The following is a 22,453-nucleotide window of genomic DNA, read 5'->3' on the forward strand; positions in this document are numbered from 1 at the left end:
GCCAGCAAGCTGTAGATACAAACCTGTTCCCCACAAATTTCTCCAATCCCCTTTTCAAAGCCCTTTGCTTCAGCACCATGGGAAAACGGGACAAGATCGCCCGCTTAGCAAGGTATTCCTCAGTGTTTAAAGGGTTGAACGGACACTTGTGGGTGCCCTGCTTCCACTCCTCACTTCACCGCGCCTCCAGCAAGTCCTTTTAAGAGATCTAGGCTCCCCGCACCTTTTCACAGCTCCCAGTCGCGGCAGTTACTCCAAATGGGTCGTGTTGGCCATGCTAGCTAGGGCTGATGGGAGATGGCATACACAACACCTGGAGGGCACCATGACAGGAAAGCTGCTTTAAGCTAGCGGCCATGAGAGATGTACAACTCCTGTCGGTGCATAAGTATGTTTACTTTTGTTTTACTTATTTTATTTAACAATATTTATGACTCACTTATAGTACAGAAAATTCTAAGCAATGTCAAATGACAAGATTGCCTCCCTATGAGTGCCGGTTGGGAAAAGTCTGTTTTTAGTAGGTGCTGACAAGGACTGACACCTAATTTGTTCTGGTGCGGAGTTCCAGAAAGTGGGTGCTATGCCAGTAACAGCCCTATTTCCAGCCTTGATGGATCGAACCTTCAGAATTTTGGGTATCGCCTGATGAGCACAGCAACGAGCAGGCCAGTAGGGAATAAGGCGACTTCTTTAGTAGCCTGATCTACAAGTCGTTTTTACTTGTGCAATGAATCTATTTTTGTAAGTTTTGATATGAAAAGCTGTGGACAATTTGAATTAAAATGTATATAAAGACATGGGACATCCCTTAGTGCAGAATGTTGATCTCCTGCCAAAAGTACAACCATCCAAACATACTACAATGGATGTTCTAGAAAGGCGGCCCTGCTATCCATTTTCAAAGCTGCAGGAAAGGCCTGGTTGCCTTTGCTACTCCGGGTGACAAGTTCATTGCCACCTGCTGTGAATGAGATCCTCAACAGTTTGGGGAACAAAGCAAGCTTAACAAAGGGCCACTTCACTGTTGTTAGGTCACACACACACACACACACACACACACACACACGTTCTTTAAATAATTTATTGCTACACACACTTTTCTCCAGCCTGAATGTTCATTCCACTACAATAGAGGACACTTAACACACAGACAAACATGTACAGATGTTGGCTTCCCCCCACCCTCCCAAAGCTACAGTTTTAACCTCTGGACACTACTCCTGAGCAGAAGAGGAGGGGGCCTTCTCCCCATCCCACCCCCTCCACAAAAAGGGAGCACTATTCTGCTCCACTTGGTGAAAGGTTTCCCTTCCTCCAAGATGGGTATAATAATTAAAGTGTCAGGAAGCTCCTTCAGCAACACTTCCTCCGGAAGTTTGTGGGGGAGAATATTTAATTCTTCCCCCCTCCTTCAAAACAAAACAAGGGAATCTATCTGCCTTAGTCCCTTCCTGGGATGCAAGTGCAAGAGGAAAAATCCTTGCCATCCTTCAGATGCTCCTCTCATGGCAGAACAGTTTATCCTGAGGTAAAACAATCTGGATTTAGGATGCAAAAATGCAAAGCACCCCCCATGTGCTCAATAGGAGGGTTTTGGTTTTTTAACAAGAGTGACTCATGAGGGGCAGGAATAGTAGGTGAAATGAAGCACAGAGGGGTGAAGTAGCCAGGATATTAGTTGCCACTTAAAGAACCAAAACCTACATGGGGAGCAGATGGGATCTCTTTTGGGAGTGTGTTTGGGCCCATTTGGCTCTACTTTTTAATCCACCTTTTGGAAAAAAAACACACCCTGCTTTAAATAGCGATGTTTCTTCTCCCTCCATCCTGAAAGAAACCTGTGAACTGTAATGTTCCAAGAGCAATGAGAATTTCTTGGTTAGAGATCCTTGGCTCTTTTTCCTCACAACCCAGGTTGAGAAGTTATGAGGGTAAAATAGGTTTCCAAAACTGGTTTTTAAAACATTAATGTGCACACACCCCCTAGAGAAAAGCCATTCCAGAAATACCTGGCCATCAGACAAGAAGGCAAGAGCCACATTTGAAGAAACATTTGGGGTATTTCCTCCTCCACTGCTCACCCCCCACCCCCTTTCTGCATTAGCCTATGAGGTAAAAATACCTCAGTAATTCCACTATCTGATGCCTAAAGTCCAGGCAAGTAAAAAACAACAACAGGTAAGCTACAGGCTGGCTTCCTTCTTACTGGCCAGGCCTGTCACTTTTGCCTCTTGTAAATCTTCTGGGCTAGGTTAAGGAAGATCTGAGCAGGTAGGTGGATGGCATGCTGGGTAATAAGTCCAGACAAACGCTGGTAGCTGCTCTCCTCATAGTCCTGGTAAACAGCTCTCAGGCCCAACTCCTCATAGAGATGTTTCACACGCGCAACTTTGTCCGTGTCCTTTTGTCCGTAGTTCTCCTAAAGCAGTAAGAATTAAAAAAGAAAAAAAAAAAGACTGAAGTTATGCCAGCCTTGGACATAAAGTGTACAATTTCCTTCCCATACTTCATGCAAGTGTTTTACCAAACAACAATTCATTCCTCATAGGGTAGCAATACCATATACATAGGGCTGGTTCAAGCTGGTAGTGTATTTCCCCCGCCTCGTGTGTTGGTCACATGCTGGCTGGAGTTCCCTAATTACCTGTGCTGGCCTGGCTTGCCGTATTGGCCGAACCTGGGTGGAATGGCTTGTTTGCAGGGGGGGGGGGGACACAGGAATCCTCAAATAACCCAACAACAGACCACAGGTTATTCGGGGATTGCTGTCCGCTCAAACAAGCCATGCTGCCCGGGTTCAGACATCATGACAAGCTGCGCTAGTGAGGGTAATTAGGGAAATTCAACTGGCACATGCAGCAGGGTTAACAAGCCACTGTGATTTGCAGTGTTCTAGATTGTTCAATGTATTTCAAAGCCATTGTCTCAGTAATTATTATGAACAGCCCTCTAAAGCAGGCCAGTATTATAAACCTCATAAACAAAGATGGAAGCTTGAGGCCTAGGAATTAGTGGCTCACCTAAGGTCATTTAGTACACGGCAGAGCTGACATTTGAACCACAGAATCCCACCTCCTCTATTCACTGTATTCACTACTGACCTTTACTGACTCAAAGTGCATACAAAGATTTGTTTTAAAACAAAATATCTTCTCAGTTCATTCTGAGCAAGTCACAATTACTCCTTATTCCACTTTTTCACTTAAAAGTGTCCAAAACGTACATTAAGTAGAAATTCCAGGAGGTGTAGCCATATTAATCTGTTACAGAGATGTGGTTTGCATGATCGTTTTCAGCTATTGTGGCGTAAATAAGGCACTGCTTGAAATAAAGCAGGCACCCATTCCGTACCCCAACTCCTGCCTGTAGGTTACCGTGACTGAAGCCGGTGAGGGTGACTTGTTGGCATGGTTAACAATCCACCACAACCCTAAAACTGTGCATAGGTCCTGGGAGGTATTTCACCACTCCAACAACCCACTCCTGCTGGGTTTGGATGATGCGACAACCTACAAGTGGGGGTTCAGCTACAGAACGGGTGCCAACGGACGCCTGGCACATGCCATGAACCATGACGGCTTATTTAAGCCACCATTGCTGAAAATTATCATGCGAACCCGCCCAGAGTCTTATGGCACCTTCAAAAGTCTGGACATTCAGACCTTCACTGTTACTTGGCAAAACATCTAATTTGCCAGAGTTTCCTGTATGGACATTTTTCTAGTTTGTTATTAGGATTAGTTTCAACAATCCAGTGTATCAGATCTTTTCATAGTATACTATAAAAATTTGACATCTCCAATTTTTGTATCTGATTCAAATATTTAATCCCATTATTGTGTCTGGTGTGTGTGTTTTTTCCCACTTTGGACGGCTTCAGTCTTCAGAAAAGTTATTCTAGCATCATAAAATGCTTGGAAGAAGGACTCATTTTTTCTCGGTCTAGCAATTTATTATTTATTTATTGCATTTCTATCCCACCTTTTTTCTTCCAAGGACCTGAGGCGGCATACGTAATCCTCCTCCTCTCCATTTTATCCTCACAACAACAACCCTGTGAGGTAGGTTGGGCTGAGAGTCTATGACTGGCCCAAAGTCACCCAGTGAGCTTCCATGGCCAAGTGGGGACTAGAACCCGGATCTCCCGGCTCCCAGTCCAACACTCGAACCACTACACCACGCTGGCTCTGTGGAAAAAAACTAGGGCAAGGCCATGTTGTCTTGGCTTTTTTTTGTGCCAATGTAGTAGATTCCTCAAAAGCCTATAATTGTTGTCTTTGTTTGTTTCGTACAAAAGGAGAAACTGTTAGGACAGTAGAGATAAGTTACCTTGTCTCCACAGCAACTCACCCCAGACCTAACAATCATCATCCTTGCAAAAGTTGCAGGGCTTTGAGAAGAAGCCGGGGGTGATGGTCCAGTAAAAGTTTAATTGATAATGAGCGGACATGCGCGCTAGGCTTGGCTGATGTCACATATTTAGCCACATTATGATTATAAATGTAACCGGTGAGTGTTGATCTGGGCTGCCTCTGGGTTGACAGAGCTGCCTTCATTGTACACGAATAAACTCGAGTTGAATCTTACCCGCATGTCCAGAGCTTAACTGGAGGGCAGCTGGGCACGGACCTCCAAGTCCAGTTTGGACTTCTACCACAGCTCTTAATCCAGTAATCTGGATTAATTTTTGTACACCCATAGGCGTTTGTCGCAACTCGTGTCAGGGTGCTGCTGTATTTAAAAGAACACCTTTCGGCACCTGATGAAGAGCAGCTAAACTCTCTTTGAAACACAGGCGGGGTTCAAAGAGAAAACACAACTGCCTGCCAACGTCTGGTTCCAGAGGACTAAGAGAGCAAGAAGGAAAAGATCCTATTCCCAGGAACTGCTCAATAAATACAGGCAGCATGTAAGTAAGTGAGGGGGAGTGTGATGGAGCTGCTCCCGAATGCAGCATGGCGGGGGGCGGGGGGGGGAGACAAGGAAGAGGGCTGTGGAACCTCAGTTAACACCCCACCACCACCAGTATGCAACACCCAAATGTAGAGAACATGGAGGGGGAACCTGTGACCCTCCAGACATCATTGCACTCTGTCAAGAAATCGCTTTTTCTTTTGTGTACTAGCTGCTTGAAAAAACTCCATTTTGTGAAGATGGGCCTGCAGGCACTGGCGAAGCCACCTACAAGTGTTATCATGTGGTGTTCTGGTCTCAAGTCCTGTGAAGGCCGGGGCAGAACTCTTCCCAATTAGGGTGAATGATCTTAGCTGGGCTTGCTTGAGAACTTCTTACCCTCCCAGAAAGCCTAGGGAAACTGGTCAGTCAGCTGGTGATTGGCTAGGGAGGCTCCCTTCACATTTGTCAAAGGTTTTTGAGTATAAAAGAAGGGGGCTATGGCTGCCCTTAGTTTTCATCCTCATTTGGTTTTGTTTTCTGCCTTTGCTTTGGACTCTATGTTTGGTCCTGTCCTATTTGAAGACCCGAGCTTAGGTTCGTGAAGGCAGGTTTGGTAAGCTTTGTTGTTTTTACCTTGAAGCATTGTTTTGCAACAATGCTCTGTTTTGTGGTATGCTATCCCTTTTCTCTTTCCCTTTTGTAAAGAAACTTACCACCTATTATAATCAAAGGTGTGTGCTTTATTCCAATTATTCCGAAGTCTTGGTCCTAAGTTCAGAGCCTTCTGCTTGTTTATTGCTACTGTTTAAGGTTTCAGGTCTGGGACTGTTTCAGAGTATGCCAGCTTGGGCCCTTATTTCTTAAACCCAAGGGGTGTCCTGTAAGGTCTGAGAGTCCCCTGGCTCAGCCTGAGGTGGATGTAAGGGGTAGCAGCAGCCTAATCTGTTGTTCAGCCCGAGAAACTTTTTGTCCCTACTGACACTGCTGAGAATTAGGGCAACCCCCTTCCTCCCTTCACAGGCTCCATCAGCCCCAGCCCTCAAGGTCTGGGATGATAGGAATTGTAGTCTCAACAACATCTGGAGGGCCACAAGTTCCCCATCCCTGAGCATACAGCCATCTTATGCTAGGTCAAACCACGGCTTCATCTACCCCAGTTTTTCCTACTCCAGCCTTCCCCCAACCTGGAGCCCTCCAGATGCATTGGACTGCAAGTCCCAGCATCCCCAGCCCTGGAGGAGCAAGGACACAGTTGGCCATTTCCCACCCCGTTTTACCTCCAGGAGGCGCCTCTGTTCTGCCGAGGCTCGCTTTAAGCATTGCACCACCAGCCAGCTGCACTTATTGTCCTGGATGTCTGTCCCGATCTTTCCAGTCATCTTGGAGTCACCGAAGCAGTCGAGGAAATCGTCCTGCAGACAGGGAGAATATTAACACTTCGGTGAGCGTTAAACACAACGCCTGCACCACTGGGCCGGCATGCCTTCTCTGGGTGGGCGGGCGGGCGGGTCGCTGGAGCCAAGCCGAGGCCTCCGTTTCTGTGAACCAGGCTGTGCCCAACGGAAGAGGAGTCCTGCTGCTGGATCAGAGCAAGAGGCCTGCCGAGACCCATGTCCAGTTTACAACAGCGGCTAGGTTCGGCTTCTGCCATCAGCCAAGGAAGCCAGGGCTGCTGGGGGGCTGCACCCACTGGTGCCCAGGAATTACCTCAAGCCAACAGGGAGACCGGCCTGGCCCACCCGTTGGCTGTGCTTCGCTTCCCTCTCCCAGCGAGAAAGAACACACGGACTCTCCAACTGATGCAGAAGGTGACTTGTTCTGAGTCAGACCCTGGGTCCATCTAGCTCAGTATTGTCCACGCTGACTGGCAGCAGCGGCTCTCCAGGTTTCAGGCAGAAATATTTCCAAGCCCAACCTGGGACCTTCGGCATGCAGTGCCAAGCCCTACCACTGAGCTACAGTCCCTCCCCGGGACTGCAGAAGGATCTCCATCTAGCCTGGTATTGTCCACGCTGACCGGCAGTGGCTGTCCAGGGATGGATTATTTTCTAGCCCTACCTGGAGTTTTTAACTGTTTTCTCCTGGCAAAACCCAGCAATTCCTTCTCTTCCTGCCCTTTCAGCTCTTCCAATGAAAAGCCAGGCCCGGGCTACTTGTTTTAGAGCACGCTGGTTCGAGCATGCTCCGTGTCCCTTCAGGCTGCTAAGGGCACCACCACCAGTTCGATGGCTTTAAAGAAGCGGGTCCACCTATCGCCAACCTGCACAGAGAATTTGGTGGGGAATGGAGATTTGCCCGATAGGGGACAAATAAGGAATTCTGACTTACAACAGGGGTGATGAGCCCCAGGCCTGTAGGCCAAATCTAGCACACTTGGGGCCCCAAACTGGCCCTCCGGGGTGCCCCAGCTGGCCACACCCCCTTCTCCCGGCCTCACCCCTTACCGCCAACTGTTTGGTTGTTTCGCACTTTTTGTGTGGATTTTCCCCCACATTCTAAAAGGTATTTTAAAATTTTTTGGCCTTGCTCTCCTTTGCCTTTGGCCCAACCCACTTTTCCCTCCAGCTCCACCCACCACTGGAATGCGGCCCTCAAGAGTTTCTCCAAAATTCAAGTCAGCTCTCAGGCTGAAAGAGGTTCAACAGCCCTGATTTAAAACAACCGCAAGGGTTCTAGCCCTCATGGGGCTAACCTTCGAAAGAATGGAGAAACTATCTGAAAAAAGCGTGCAGATGGGAAAAGAGTTCAACATAGCTCCCCCATCTCTGAACCATCACAGCCTCTGTCCAAACCCAGTATTATATGCACCACCCCCCTTGGTCAACGAGTGATCTCCAAGAGGAAGCATGAGGAAGGAAAGATGAACCTGGATCTGGAAGAACTCCCCCATCTCCATTAGGATGGTCCTAGCATGAGCATGCTCTTCTTCACCATCTATGCCAGCCTGAGAGAGAGAGCAAAAAAGTAGGGACAAGTTACAGGCAGAACCATTGCTATAGCAGGACAATTCTCAATATTCTGAGCCAAAACTACACTTTCCAGGATTCTCTGGTGGGGAGGGGGGCAGGGAAAGCCACGAGTGCTCCACTGGTACCTTATGGACCGTTTCCTCCCACACAAATATACCTGCACACTTACGGTCATCTATGAGGGCCCTGTTACCTATTCCCTCTGTTGGAGGTATGGAGGGTGGTGATGCAGGACGCGGCCCTCTTGGTGTTGGCACCAAAATTACAGAACTTGTTCTCCAGGAAGGATAGCATTTCACCCCCCTGAGTGATGCAGTTAGGTAATTTTAGGTTTTGGATTTAATTGTCTTATAGCAGGGCGCGGGACCTTAGGTGTTGCTGGGCAAAGAAAGTTTAATTTCTGAGGGCACTTGGGATCTATTGAACTAGGACTTAAATCTGTTCAGCTGTGGATTTGCTTTGTTTTATTTTTAAAATCTGTTCTATTATTTGATGATAGCACAGCTAATGTTGCTGGGGTTTTTGTTTCTGGAAGCCACTTTATGGAGCTGCATGCATCTCAATTGACTAAATAATAATTAAAAAATAGATCTAAATTCATAGTGCAGAAGAAGTACCCAAAGAATAACTAGCTCATGGTCACCCAAGGATTCAGCAAAGATTTGAATCAAGGTCCCAAACTAACGCATGCCTCTGCACAGCCCTGTTGATGCCCATTTGCGCCCTCTGCAACAGCTCAGCTAAGGCAAAGGCCGCTTACTCACCATGTACATAGCAGCCGCCACAGGGAGGTAGAAGGAATAGAAGGCCGTCTTGTATTTGACGATCGCCTTGTACCTACCAAAGAACATAGCCATGGTTCCATGTTAGCAATAAGCAAGATCTGGAAACGTTCTAGCATATATATATATATATATATATACACACACACACACACACACGGGAAAGCGGCACAACAGCAAAGCAACAAGGAGGGTCTGGATCCACTATGGATTCATATTTATACTATATATATCCCGTTTCCTTCCCAACTTTCCATCGCACTGGGCGGGTTCACGTGTAATGGGCAGCCTCCACGTGGGAATTTCCCTGCGGGGTTTCTCGTTGCAGCTGTGGCCACCATTTTGAATTTTCAAGCTGCAGCCGGAGGATGCCATAGCTTGTACTTACATGTGAGCCTGTCGAGGGTGAGTTGATGGGGTGCTTGACAAGCTCCCTGCAACCCTAAAAACAGCCCATGGGTTCTGGGTGGCTTGTCAAGCACCCTCACCAGATTCACATGTAAGAACAAGCTACAGCGTGCTCCCACCACAGCCCAAATGATTCAAAATGGCATCTGCTGCAACAAGAAGCTCCACAGGGAAATTCCCTCATGGTGGCTCCTCATTACATACAAACCAGGTCACTGTAGGACCAAGAAATGGACGTGAGGCGGATAGGTGGAAAGGGAGAGAGGGGAAAAGACTGGCATTTAGCTTTTTCACAAGGGAGCTACGACAAAACGTTGCAGGGTGGAGCGCTTGTGCTCAGGGTTCCAGCCAGCCCAGCCATTTTTCCAAGAAAAGGGTACGCAGCTCAAGACTTTTACATATTGGTTTCTTTTTCTTCATTATAAAATGTTTGTGCTCTTTTTGCACATGCAAGATTTTTCAAAATCCCACTCTTTAAAAACCCAGTCTAGCCCAGTGGTGCCTTTCTTTGCCACTCCAGTGTTGCTTTCGCTCTAATCCAGGGACAGGCAACCCAGTGCCTCCCAGATGTTTTGGACTACAACTCCCATCAGCCCCCCCACAGCCAGTGTAGCCAAAGCCCAGGTATGATGATGAGAGTTGTTGCCCCAGACATCTCCAATCGCTTCTCACCTCTGTTCTGTGAAACGGTTCAGATCCACCTGAGATGGGGGCGCTGTGATAAGGTCCAGGGCTTGCCCCAGTTCAGTCTGGTATGATGTCTGGGGAGGAACAGGAAAAGAAGCAGAGAACAGAGAGAGGAGGAGAGAACAAGCATACCAAGAAGAGAGGGAGAGAAGGAACTGGGTTTATTTCCTACCCAAGGGACATGACTCCCCAACCACTGACAGATGTAGAGGATGAAATATACAAATCCCATTCAATATGGGGAAGAGGGGGTGGAGAAAGGATCTAGTCCTCAGGGCTTCAGGTTAAACTTTGCTAGTACAAAGACATGGTTTCCATGACTGGGGAAAGGGCTGTGTTTTGGAACAGGCTCAAGATTAGTTGAAGGGAGCAACAGAAGGGGTATATGGGAGCTTCTGAGAGGGGTTACAGGACCTCAAAGTTGCTCTCAGGGGCATTTCCTCTCCAATTTCAGCATGGTAGAATGGTCAAGGTATCAGATAAAGGTAAAGGTGTCCCCAACCAGTCGTGTCCGACTCTAGGGTGCGGTGCTCATCCCTGTTTCTAAGCCGAAGAGCTAGTGCTGTCCGAAGACGCTTCCGTGGTCATGTGGCCGGCATGACTGAACACCGAGGTGCACGGAACGCTGCTACCTTTCCCGCCGAGGCGGTACCTATTTATCTACTTGCAATTTCTTGCTTTCGAACTGCTAGGTTGGCAGAAGCTGGGACTGAAGACGGGAGCTCACTCCATCACGCAGCACTCGGGTCTCGAACTGCTGACCTGCCGACCTTCCAGTCTGCAGTTCAGCGTCTTAACCACTAAGTTCAAATCCCTGCCATGAAGCTCATGGGGTGATCCTGGGCCAGTCAGTCTCACTAACTTCATAGGGTTCTTGAGACGATAAAATGGAGGGGAGGGAAATGAAAGAGAGCAGAACCATGTACGGCTCCACCCAAATACTTCAGAGGAAGTGTGGGATTAACAACAACAACAAAAATGATACAGATCAATAAATAGTAAAGGAATGCATACCAACTAAATGAGCTACAGTGACAACCACCCAAGCTTAGGGCCTGTCATGACACAAGGCCTCCCACGGACCTGAGAGGTCCTTTCTGTGCATGAGGGGATGCCATCAAAGGAGTGTAGCGTTCCATTTCAGGGACGTACATTCCCTGGAGGCGAAAATAGCCTCCCCCATATAATGGCGGCCCTGAGACACCCCCACCCCATTCTCTCCTCTGTCTAGGAAGGGGAAATGGTTTCCATGACAACAGAAGGGCCTTCTACCATGGGAGACCAGGCCACAGCCTCTCTCACCCACAGGCAAGGACAATCTGCGGGGCCTAAACCTACCTGGAGAAACAGCTCCAGCAGATTTAGGTAGTACGGCTGGCCCCGGCAGTATCGCCTCAGCAGCCGGTAGGTGCTGGCCTCAAGCAAGAAAGCATCATTCACAGCATCCAAGCCAATTCCTTCCTAGGGGAAAGAAAAGGGCGGAATAAGGAGCAACAGCAGGGCTTATTTAAGCCAAAGATCAGCCCGAAACCTGTTTTTAGCACCTCAGGCTCATTACTAAGAATGTGTGTTCACCATGAACCAGCCCCAGGACATTGGCAATTAGACATATGCCCCTTCCAGCTCTCCATAAAAGATAAAAAGGCAGGACTTCTTCACAAAGCGCATTATTAAAAATATGGAATGCAGTTCCACAAGATGTAGTGCTGGCAGGACTTCCACTGATGGTCTGAGGGGGTTAACATTAGAAGAAAAATGTATGGTTTTTACTCAGGGCTTGTTCCTGAGGGGAGTTACATTGTAGGTATGGTGGGCTGGCAAATGGGCAGTTACTGTGACCACCAGGAGGGAAAAATGAAGCCAGGTGCTCTCTATTTATATGGAAAGACAGGATTGAAATCGGTACCATCTGATTGGGGAACAACTGAACATTCTAAAGATGCCCATTGGTCAGATGTTTATCCAGAGAGGGGGTGATGGAATGTTGGGGCACCCGAAAGCTGATTGGCCAGAGGGTTCTGACTGGAACGAATATAAGGAGCTGTGGAGAGTCTGTCAGGGGAGTCTGACTGGAGAGTTGCCTGAGGAGAGGGCTTCATGGGAGGCTGGGGAGCCTGACGAAGACATCAGCCAGGAAGAAGAGCAGCTACTAGATGGGGAAGCCAAGCTGAGAGCACAGGAGGCAAGAGCTGGAGAAGGTCTGCATGTGGCGAGAGGAAGACTCCTGCGGCAGCCTTTGGAGGAAGGAGCTGAAGCCTGGGTGACTGCTAACGGCAAGGGGCTGGTGATTGAGCAGCCGCTGGACCAGACAGAAGACGTCAGGGAAAGCATGGGGAACAGAGTTGAAGGCTCCAGGTGGAAGTTGAACCTGACCAGAAAGAAGACTGCCTTTCATGCCCTCATGTTAAGCCTCCAAGTTAGGCCTCCCACCCGAAGACCCAGGCTCTCCAGTCATTTTTCAGGGCTCAATTTCCTCCTTGGGGTCTCTAGATATTAAGTCTCTGAGTGGGAAATGGATGCATCTCAAACTTTAAAGACTGCCACATAGAAACATGGGCAGCTGCGTTATACCGAGTCAGCTGCACTGGTCCATCTAGCCCAATATTGTCGACACTGACTGACAGCAGCTCTCCAGGGTTTCAGGCAGGGTTTTTTCCAGCCCTACTTGGATTGGCCAGGGATCATATCTGGGACTTTGTGCATGCAAAGCTGGTGCTCCACCTCTGAACCGCAGCCTCCTCCCATACATGTCTGCACTCACCATAAGAAACGACTGAGACACCTTTCTCTATATCCTAACTATGGTGGGGCTCAGCTACTGGTAAAGAGAGGAAGGGCCTTTTCTGTGGCCACACGTCCCTGGGACACTTGGCTGGAATGATATTTTGCTGTATGTGCCAGAAAACTAGGGTTGTACAAAAGTCACTTACCTTTTCGAAGGGTGACATTCGCGGTGGGGGGGAGGCGCTCCGTCCTTCCCCCCAAAATTCTCTCTGGCCGGCTCTGCTCTGCGGAGATTCCACGGAGCCGCCAGCCGGGGCCGCCAGGAGCCGGACATCCGGCTGCTGGGCAGCCTGCAGGGACGCAAATGGCGGCTGCCGTAGCCACCGCCATTTGCATCCCTGTATTTTGCCGTGATAGGCTACGTAAATATTTACGAAGGCTATTACGGCGAAAAAAAAAGGGAACGCAAATGGCGGCTGCCATAGCCACCATTTGCATCCGCTGGTGTGTTTTTTTTCGTGATAGGCTACGTAAATACTTACGTGGCCTATCATGGCCTCCGCAGGAACGCAAATGGCATCCATGTATTAGCCGTGATTGGCCACGTAAGTATTTACGTAGCCTATCACGGCTATAATGAAGAAGCAGATGCGGCCACCATTCGCAAGTCAGCGTGGATGGCAGCAGGTAAGTGGTCCGTTTCACGCGCCTTTTGTGGCGCGGGGGGCTTCGTTCTGCCATGGATTTCGGGGGGCCAAATGCACTGGCATTTGGCCTCACCGAGATCCGTGGAGGAATTCTCTGAAATCCTTACAAAACCTGCCTAACTAGGCAGCTGCTTGTTCTATTGGAGAAATATGCTTTTATCTGATGCCATTGGAAGGAAAAAAGGTGCCCCATCTCAACCCTAGGGACTAGTGACCCTGTTCCAATTACCTTTTTGTACCAGCAGGGGTGCCCCCGGCGTGTCACAGAGTAGTCCATGATGTCATCTGCTACCAAGAAAAAGGCTTGAAGCTGCAACCAAATCAGACATTGTCATCTTTTTAATATTATAGTAACATTAAAAGACATGTCGCTTCAGAGCAGGGATAGGGAACCTTCGGCACATGGGCCTAATTTAGCCTGCAGAGGTTCCCCATGCAGCCCACAGCCTCCTCCCCCTGGCCGCACCTCCTTGCCAAGCCCACACCCCCTGGGGGACAGCGAGGAGAGGAATCCCCTCTGACATTGGGGAATCCCCACTGTTCTCTCCAACCACTGACTGGGCTGAGCAGAGATAACAGCAGGCAACCCTGTCCCCACTAGGAAAAGATTTCCTCCCTGCACAGACAGCGATGATTCCCTGCATGGACAAAAATGTCTCTGTGTAGGAATGTGTAGGAAGGCAGGTGAGGGCTAGTAACTTAGGGCTAATGACATTTTAAAAAATTGAAACATTTTTTTATCCCAGTCCTGAGCCATAAAAGCTCCCAGAGCAGCTTACATACATTTAGCAGGCTAGGGCTAGTAACTTAGGGCTAATAGTGTTTTTTTTTTTTATCCTACCCCTCAGCCAAAAAGGCTCCCAGAGTGGCTTCCTTGCAAAAAGGAGTATTTTTAATGGCAGTAGGGTTCAAATGTTTTGCATAGCCTTTGGGCCTCCCTCTGGCCAAAAGAAGCAAAATAAAGGAGTTAAATTCTGCCTTGAGATTATGTTAACTTGCTATAGAATTTGGACATACCACCCCACCTACAAAAAAAAGCTCAGGATTATATATAGCCCAGCCCATGGTTTCATAGCACCCATGACAACTTCCTCATTGCCCACATGGCAGGAAAACGGCATAGAAACACTCACCAGTTCAATGCACCATCCAACCGCCAGAGCACGGAGGACGCTCTTCTGATCCTGCTGGTCTGGCCCTGCCAGCTCCCGGAAGGCAGACATCACAGTCAGCCCCCGATTATATTTCCCGCCGACAGCATTGTATTCTATGACCTGCACGGGAAAGGGCAACGCGACATTTGTGGCAACACTAAAGACCCCAAGGCAGGAAAACGGTTGGCAACAGCATTTCAGGCTCCACATAAAACGAGCCCTCATTCGTTGCGGATTATAGCAGGGGTGTTGAACCTCAGGCTTGCGGGGCAAATCCGGCCTATCTGTGTTCCCTAGATAACCAAGGCCCTGCCCCCTCCTTCCTGACTGCTTGATAGTTTCCTGGCTTTTGTGCAGTTTTTTCCCCATTCTAAAAGGTTGAAATGCCTCTCCTAAGGCTTAGTTACTGGCAAGAAGAGCTTGAAGCTGAAATACGCTGGTATTTTTGGCCCCACCCTTTTTGCTTTTGGCTGCACCCACCACTGGAATGCAGCCCCCCAGAGCTTTTTTGAAATGGAATTTGGCCCTCGGGCCAAACACCCCTAGATTACAGTCACCTCAACTACTCCAACCAAACTTTTCTCTAGCTGGCTTCTTTAAACGTCGAGCGACAACAGCAGGGACAAGTCCATCCATGGCAGGTAGCCCATGATAGGCAAATGGGACTTCCACGTACAGGGGCAGTATACCTACACTAAGCGTCCTTGAAGCCAGGGATAAATGGCAACACAAGGCTGTTGCTTTTTTCCAAAAGGAATCTGACAGGCCACCATGAGAAACAAGAAGCTGGATTAGGACTAAGGTTGACCTGTAGCCTCTTCTTACAGTTACTATATCCTTACTATTAACGTAAGACTATAAGAAGAGACAACTGCCCACCTAATCCTGCCCATATCCTAAAACCATCAGCCATAGCCCTTCTCTGAGTGCCCCTCAAGCTGAAATTCAGAGGGCAGCCATGACAGAGAAGGCATTTTCAGTGGTGGCCCTGTTTATGGAACGCTCTCCTGAGAGATGCTTGCCTGGCACCCCCTTTGCTGGCTTTCTGGGACCAGACTGAGACTTTTTTATTCTTCCTGGCCTTTTAAATACCATATTAACATCTCACCAACATCTTATTATTAGTCTCCGTTGATTAAGATAACTTCCTGGTCTTTTATTTTTGGTGAGTTAGTTGTAGCTCTTTTAAGGTGCAATCCTATGCATGTTTAGACAGAAAAGAGGCCTACAATGCCTGGCTGGCTGGGGCATACTAGGAGTTGTAGGCCTTTTTTCCTGTCTAAACATGCATAGGATTGTGCCCTTAGGCGATCAGCTGATTTGTACTGGTGTTGGCATCTTGTTTTTATTTTGTTATGCTGGATGTTTTCATTGTTAATTGTATTTTATTGCTTTATTTTTGCTTTATAAAATAAAGCAATTTATTTTGCTTTATCATCAGGGCTTTATTTGTTACATTTCTATCCCTCCTTTTCCTCCAACGAGCATGCTGCTCCTCTCCATTTTATCCTCACAGCAACCCTGTGAGGTAGGTTATGCTGAGTCAGTGATTGGCCCCAAAATCACCCAGTAAGCTTTATGGAAGGGTGGGGATCTGAACCCGGGTCTCCCCAGTCCAAACCTCTAACCACTACACCACACTGGCTTACTGCAACAGCAAATGATCCCCCTCTACACTGCAGCTGAAGATGCCTAGTAACCAAGACTGCCTGATTTACATCCAAGGCAGAAACTCCCTCGAGTGCCTCTCCCCAAGAGTAAAGATACACTAATAATCAAATAACTGAGAGTTTGCTGTCCTTTCATGCTACCTGAGGTGGACACCTCACTATGCTTAATGGTAAGGCCAGCCCTGTATGTCAAGAACTGCATTTTATGAAGTGACTAATCACTAATATATTTAACACGGTAAATAAAAGAATGACATCCTGTTTCCAACAGTGGCCAGCCACAAGCAACCAGGCCCATAGAGAGGGCAGGAATGCAACATCTTCTCTGCCCCCTGCAGTGCTGCCTCTCAGTGACTGGTACACAGAAGGTAAACTGCATCCACACCCAGAGGCTCCATTAAGTGATTACGGCTAACAGGCATTGATAAACCCCTCTCCCCCTTCTCTGTGAATTTGTCCAATCCCCTTTTAAAGCCATTTAAGTTAAGGGTTATAACGACATTGTGTGGCAGCAAATTCCATCAGGTAATTAGGCATGGTGTGAAGCATCTACTTGCCTATCCATTTCACTGGATGACCAGCCCAAGGGGTGTTGAACCTCAGGCTTACGGGCAAAATCCAGCCAGCCTGGGTTCCTCAGATGGCCCCAGCCCGTTCCCCTAGGCCCACCCCCTTTCCCCCACCTGCCAATCATTTGATGGTTTCCTGGCTTTTACATATCCCCCTGCCCTTCAAAAAGGCTGAAAAGCCTCTCCTAAGCCTTAGTTACAGGTAGTAAATGGTTTAAGCTAAAATATGCTGGTATTGTTGGTATTTGGGCCCTGCCCACCACTAGAAAGCAGCCCCCCCCCCCCCCCCGAGAGCTTCTCTGAAATTGAATTGGGCCCTTGGGCTGAAAGAGGTCCAACACTCCTGTTATAGGGCTATGGGAGGAGGAGTTGAAAAGAAAAATCTATCCCCTTTCTCCACACTAGGGATAATGTTACAAAACCTCCATCATGTCCCAACTTAAGTAGACTTTTCTTCCCCCAAACTAGGAAGCTGCAACACTTTTGCTCTTCTTTGCGGGGAAGGGCCTCTCCAACACCACTAAGCAACCTATGGCTGGTGCTCTACCAACCGCTGAGCTAGGGTTGATCTGATCATCCAGTCTAAATCTTTTCAGCTGCAACTTGATCCCATCAGCTGACTTTCAGTTGGGAAGACTCTGCAGTGAAGAGGCCGCTCTGTTGACAGGCCTAGATTGCACAACACCCTGTCCCAGGAGATCTGTCTGGCTCCACTCCTCATGGCCATTTGTTCTAAATGGAAGACCTGCCCTGTTGACGTTTGATCTTCAATGCAATTTTCTGCCCAACTCCCTGTTGTGATGATAGGGCTTGGTGCTTTTATTTACTTTTTTAAAATAAAAAACCCCTCTTGCATAGTTTGCCAACATGAAGCATGAATCAAATTTTTAGATAAAATCCTGCATATGAAAAGTCTATACATGGCAGGTTTGGGTCAAACTTGCAGTGTATAGACTTTTCATATGCAAGATTTTATCTAAAATTTGATCATGCTTCAGGTAGGCATATGCAAGCCATTGGTTATGAGATAGGAGAGAATGGTGTTTCTCCCTTCTCCTCCTGTTCTATCCAGTAACCAACTGAAGTAGATGAAACAGATAAGCTATACAAGAGTGATTTTCTGGTCCAATTTTGATAATTAACTTAACAAAACTGAGTGCTTGGGGGTTATAATTATGGTAACACCTTTCATCCCACTGACGAAGGGTTGAAATGCATCTGGGACAGGTGTATTAGTATAACCTACTGTATGATTGTTATAAATCAAGAATGCTGTGATGCTTTTGGACTGTTGATTTTTCGAAATGCTATGAGGCTTTTGGACTGTCGATTTTGGTTTGTTACATAATTACATTTTTATAACTACTTTTTACACTTTGTATTACGGATTTATTTGATCTAATTTTATTAAAAAATTATTTAATGGTAGCTCCATCCTAATCTTTCGCTTCACAAGTTCTCTTAAACCCATTTGATGATTTATTATCTTTACTTTTATTTTTATTATCTGCTCTCTCTCTCCTATTTGTAATTTAAACTTGTTTTTTTTAATGGCTGATTTTGGGAGCAATCCTATGGCCCCTAGACATTGTCTGAGGGGCCATAAGGTATTGGGGATTCCCCTTCTGAGGTCGGAGACAGCACTCTGACTTCGGAAGGGGGAGTCGGAGATTTGACCCCCCCCCCCCCCCCAAGCCATTGCAGAACTGATATGACCTCTCTGGCCTCCGTTCCCCCCCTCTGAAGGCAAAAAAGCTTGTCTGGCAAAAAATGCAGCGCAGGAGGATGGGGAAGCGAAATCTCTTCTTTTGCTCCTGCCACCCTGCACTGGATGATCGGAAGCCTCCGAGTTTGGGGCTTCTGACCATTGAGGGCGCAGTTGATAGGATTTCACCCTTAACTAAGTTGCTGCTGTAAGCCACTTCAAGGGCCTCTAATTGAGGCAAAAAGGTGGGAGAGAAGAGATTTTAGGAAATAAAACAGAATCATGACATGTCCTTTTAACACAATGCAAGCCTTGGGGTGGGCCCCTAGTGGTCTCATATTCCCACCCTACCCCTTGCAGCAATCAGGCTTTTCAAACGGGATCTGCCCTAAAAAGCAGCCTTAAAATCATTTAAAAAAATAAAAAAATAAGCTTAAGTGCCATATAGGGACAGAATTGCAGCTAAGGAGGAAAGGGTTAACACCCCCCTCCTTGCATGCTGCCACACCCCCCTCCCCAAATCCACCCACCCACTTTTGCCTGAGGGAATGTGGCCCATGGCTGTATGGCACATCCGGCCCACTCTGTATGGCCCACCAGAGTTCCGGGATGCCCCGCCCACTTCCCCCATGGCCCAGCTGATTGGTCATAAGCTGAGAAAGGGGAACAGAGAGACTATCAGGCTTGGGAACACTGCGGGGAGGGCAGAGGGAGGCTGTAACCTCGCTCCTGTCCCCATGACCCCAATGCAAAGATCTCCGTTCCCCCAGCAATCTGGCTCAGGATCACTGCGGGGTGGTGGCTGGGAAATACCCTGAGCCAGATTGCTCGGCGATCCCATACCCTGATCTCAGCCGGCGGCGAAGGAAGGCTTAAACCTCCCCATCTCTGTGTGCCAAGATGTGATGGCTGGGAGGAATGTGGATGTGCATATGCGGCTCTCCACAACACACCACCCAGCACTGCCTGTGGCCATTGGGCCCAGTTAGGCAGAAGAACTGCCTCAGTTACAACAACCTCAACATGACTCATCACGGCGTAAAGTCGCCCATGGAGGAAGCCTTCTCGTTAAGCTCCAGCTCTCACCTCCTTCAGCCTGACAACAGCATCAGCCACTTCTGCCTGATGGAGCTCATCCTCTGTCAGGTCTTTGACAATCTGCGAGAAGAACCCTACGAACTGCTCCCTGTCCATGGTGGCCGCCGCCTGCTTCCCGTTCTTGCTCATCCTTCTCCCTGGAACATAAGAGAAAAATCTTGGGTAATGGAATTACACACAAGGCACTGTACCACCCACAGTAAGATACAGCACAGAGAGCGCCAGGTTGTCAGAAGGTTGGAGGCCCTAGAGCAGACTTCCCCAATGTAGCGCCCTCCAGACACCTTGGACTACAACTGCCATGCTGGCTGGGGCTGATGGAAGCTGTAGTTCAAAACATCTGAGAAGCACCAGCTTCTCATAACAAAACAACAAGCTCCTCTTGGCCCATTAGTGATGCCATTTAACATTTTTTATGGTCAGAATAAGGTGGTTTTACATAAAGGTCCTATTGTCTTCTTGGTGGTGGCACTATGGCAGCAGGAAATTATATTATACTGGAAGACCAACCATCAGCGTTCCATTGAACGTTGGATCGAAGGGTGCAAGCGGACCTTGGCACTGACGGCAGAAACTCACATACAGAATTAATTTGATGAAGACACCGGTTACACAGAACGCTTTTTTTCCTGCTTGCCCTCCTTTCATTACTTTTGAAACTCAAAATAGACAAGATAAGCACCCACCTCCTCAGCATCGATCATTTTGGAAAGGACAACGTCGCTGAAACATGGGGTGAATGCTGTGCCTCCTGTGGTTTCCTTGAGACATAGCTCTTTCAGGCATAATTTTTGGGAGGCTGTACTGAGCACTGTGCTGTGGTTTGTTGCATTTCTGTCTGTTGTATTCTTCTGTTACTCTATATTGCATTTTATTTTGAGAATTGTTATAAACAGCCCAGAGAGTGGTTCTATACCGCTTTTGGGCGGTATAGAAATGAAAATAATAATAATAGTAATAATAACAACAACATATTACAAGGATAACACACGGCCTTTGAACTGGATATAGATACCTAAGGAAAGTTTTTAGAAAGCAAAAGACTGACAGCCGATGTAGCAGAGCAGTTAAGGGCGCAATCCTATGCACATTTTGACAGCAAGAAGTCCTACAACTCCCAGCATTCCCTGGGGAATGCTGGGAGTTGTAGGACTTCTTGCTGTCAAAATGTGCATAGGATTGCCCCCTAAGAGAGCAAAGAAGGACACTTCCCAGCTTGGAAACTTGGCTCTACCATGGCAAGGTTGTCTTTTAAAGCAAAGCACACTGTCTCTAAGCTACCTCATCTACAATATGGGAATAATAATGCCAGCCTTGAAAAAAAGAGCCCACAAAAGTTAATAGCCTGCAAAAAAAAATCACTAGCCTGCAGTGCTCATCCCACTTCTCTGTAGCCACCATGGAAATATTGGCTGCTAGCCTCTTTATTAGCAGGGTAGTTAAAAAAAGAAAAGAAAGCCTTCTACCAAGTGAGCTGATGGAAAGATCCATCCCTCCTCTGCCAGCCTACTAAGCATCTATACTGGCCCTCTGCCGGTCCACCCACTCAACTCTACTGGAATCCCGGTTGCCTGAGGCTACTAAGGAAGTTATTAAATGCAACTTTGAATAACACAGACCACCCTTATCCGTTCCGGAGGATTAGCCCTGTCAGTCTGTTTCTGACGAAGAACCAACCCTGTTGTGGCACCTTAAGAGATTTGTTGCGGCATAGGCTGCCGAGAGCAAGAGATGCACGGAATGTGATGTCCTGTTAAATGACTATGCGAGATGCACGGAACGTGATGTCCTGTTAAATGACTATGCTTCTTACATTCCACAGTCTTTTGGCCCCACTGCTTACGACCTTTCCTCCCTTATAACAACAAATAATTGAGGATCGTGTTATCCTCCCTTATAACAACAAATAATTGAGGATCGTGTTATTTCGAACGAGGGGGGCCACAGAAGTTTGCATCACAATAAATCTGCAACTCTTAAAAGTGACACCAGATCCTTTGGGTCTGCCTTACAGGGTTGTCTGAAAGATGACACGTGAATGTAGGTCAGAGCAACCTCCAGGGTTCTGGGTGCCCTTGGGCAAGCCACCCTCAATGGGCCTCCTCCCTCAGCAAGTCTGCCTTCTCACCACCATTCTCACCAGCTGTTTATCATTTCTCATCCTCGCTTCACAGGCAGCCAGGCAGTGGCATCTATCTGCTCCTCCTCGCCACCACCATTGTCTGGTCCAGAGCGAGAGGCAGGGGAACAAGCAGGTGGCAACTGTGAACAGGAGGAGCAACTCCAAGGGGCTTTTGTCAGTGGGCCCCTACTGGGGTGTGGGCCCTCAACAGGTGCAGGTGCCCGACCATGCCTACACTGAACGCCACCCTGATATATGGGGCGTGCTTTGAATGTTCAAAAGCACCACCAACATGTCTGCAATTTTAAAATTATTATTATGAGATACGTAACACAGGTTTGTGTAGGATGACATATAATAAATAAATAAATAACATCAGAATTACTATTACGTTTATAACCTGCCTTTCCCGCTCTTGTAAGGAACCCAACGTGGCCCTCCTCCTCTCCATTTTATCCTCACAACAACCCTGTGAGGTAGACTAGGCTGAGAGTCAGTGACTAGCTCAGAGGCTCCAGGTGAGCTCCATGGCCCAAGTGGGGACTAGACCCTGGGACTCCTGAGTCCCAGCCCGACGCTCTAATCCCTACGTCACACTAGCGTTGTTGTGGACTAGTAACTTATCTTGGCTGTATTTGCAGGAGTGTTCTAACCACACGCACATCTGCAGAGAACCCAGGAGCCCTGGCTTCCGCAAACCTCTCTTGCTGTCCAGGGAACTCCCTTGCTTTTGTTCCGTCCCTCCCTACCCCGCTTTTGATGGGGAGAATCTGTCGTCCTTTCCCATACAATGCTCATGGGGACCTCACATAGCTAGTAAACGCAGTGCACTTCATAGGATGCAAAGGGAGGTGGCATTCACAACAGGCGAACACAGCCCTCCCCTCCAGCTCTTACCCGCTCCTACTCGTCCAAGGTTGTCCCCAGCACTAAGCTGCTACTGCAGCCTGCGTGAATAT

The 22,453-nt window shown here is 47.9% G+C and overlaps 1 protein-coding gene across 2 annotated transcripts; it reads right to left on the bottom strand.

Annotated features, from left to right (window-relative positions):
- Window positions 1–1,070: 1,070 nt before the first annotated feature.
- Window positions 1,071–22,425, bottom strand: LOC146334492 (farnesyl pyrophosphate synthase-like). 2 transcript variants are annotated; one of them, XM_084824497.1, is made up of 10 exons: window positions 22,392–22,425; window positions 19,361–19,509; window positions 14,310–14,450; window positions 13,406–13,486; window positions 11,084–11,206; window positions 9,731–9,819; window positions 8,633–8,705; window positions 7,766–7,843; window positions 6,177–6,311; window positions 1,071–2,422 (listed from the first exon to the last, which is right to left on the bottom strand). In XM_084824497.1, exons 2-10 carry the CDS (start codon window positions 19,499–19,501, stop codon window positions 2,222–2,224), a joined length of 1,062 nt encoding a protein of 353 aa, XP_084680623.1. In that variant the 5' UTR covers window positions 19,502–19,509; window positions 22,392–22,425; the 3' UTR covers window positions 1,071–2,221. The 2 variants fall into 2 exon arrangements, with proteins under 2 accessions (XP_084680623.1, XP_084680625.1); XM_084824499.1 differs by lacking the exon at window positions 11,084–11,206.
- Window positions 22,426–22,453: the final 28 nt, after the last annotated feature.

The sequence above is a fragment of the Heloderma suspectum genome, chromosome 17, assembly GCF_057233095.1.
Source record: "Heloderma suspectum isolate Gila_16-S chromosome 17, 16-S_ref, whole genome shotgun sequence".
Taxonomy (NCBI): Eukaryota; Metazoa; Chordata; class Lepidosauria; order Squamata; family Helodermatidae; genus Heloderma; species Heloderma suspectum.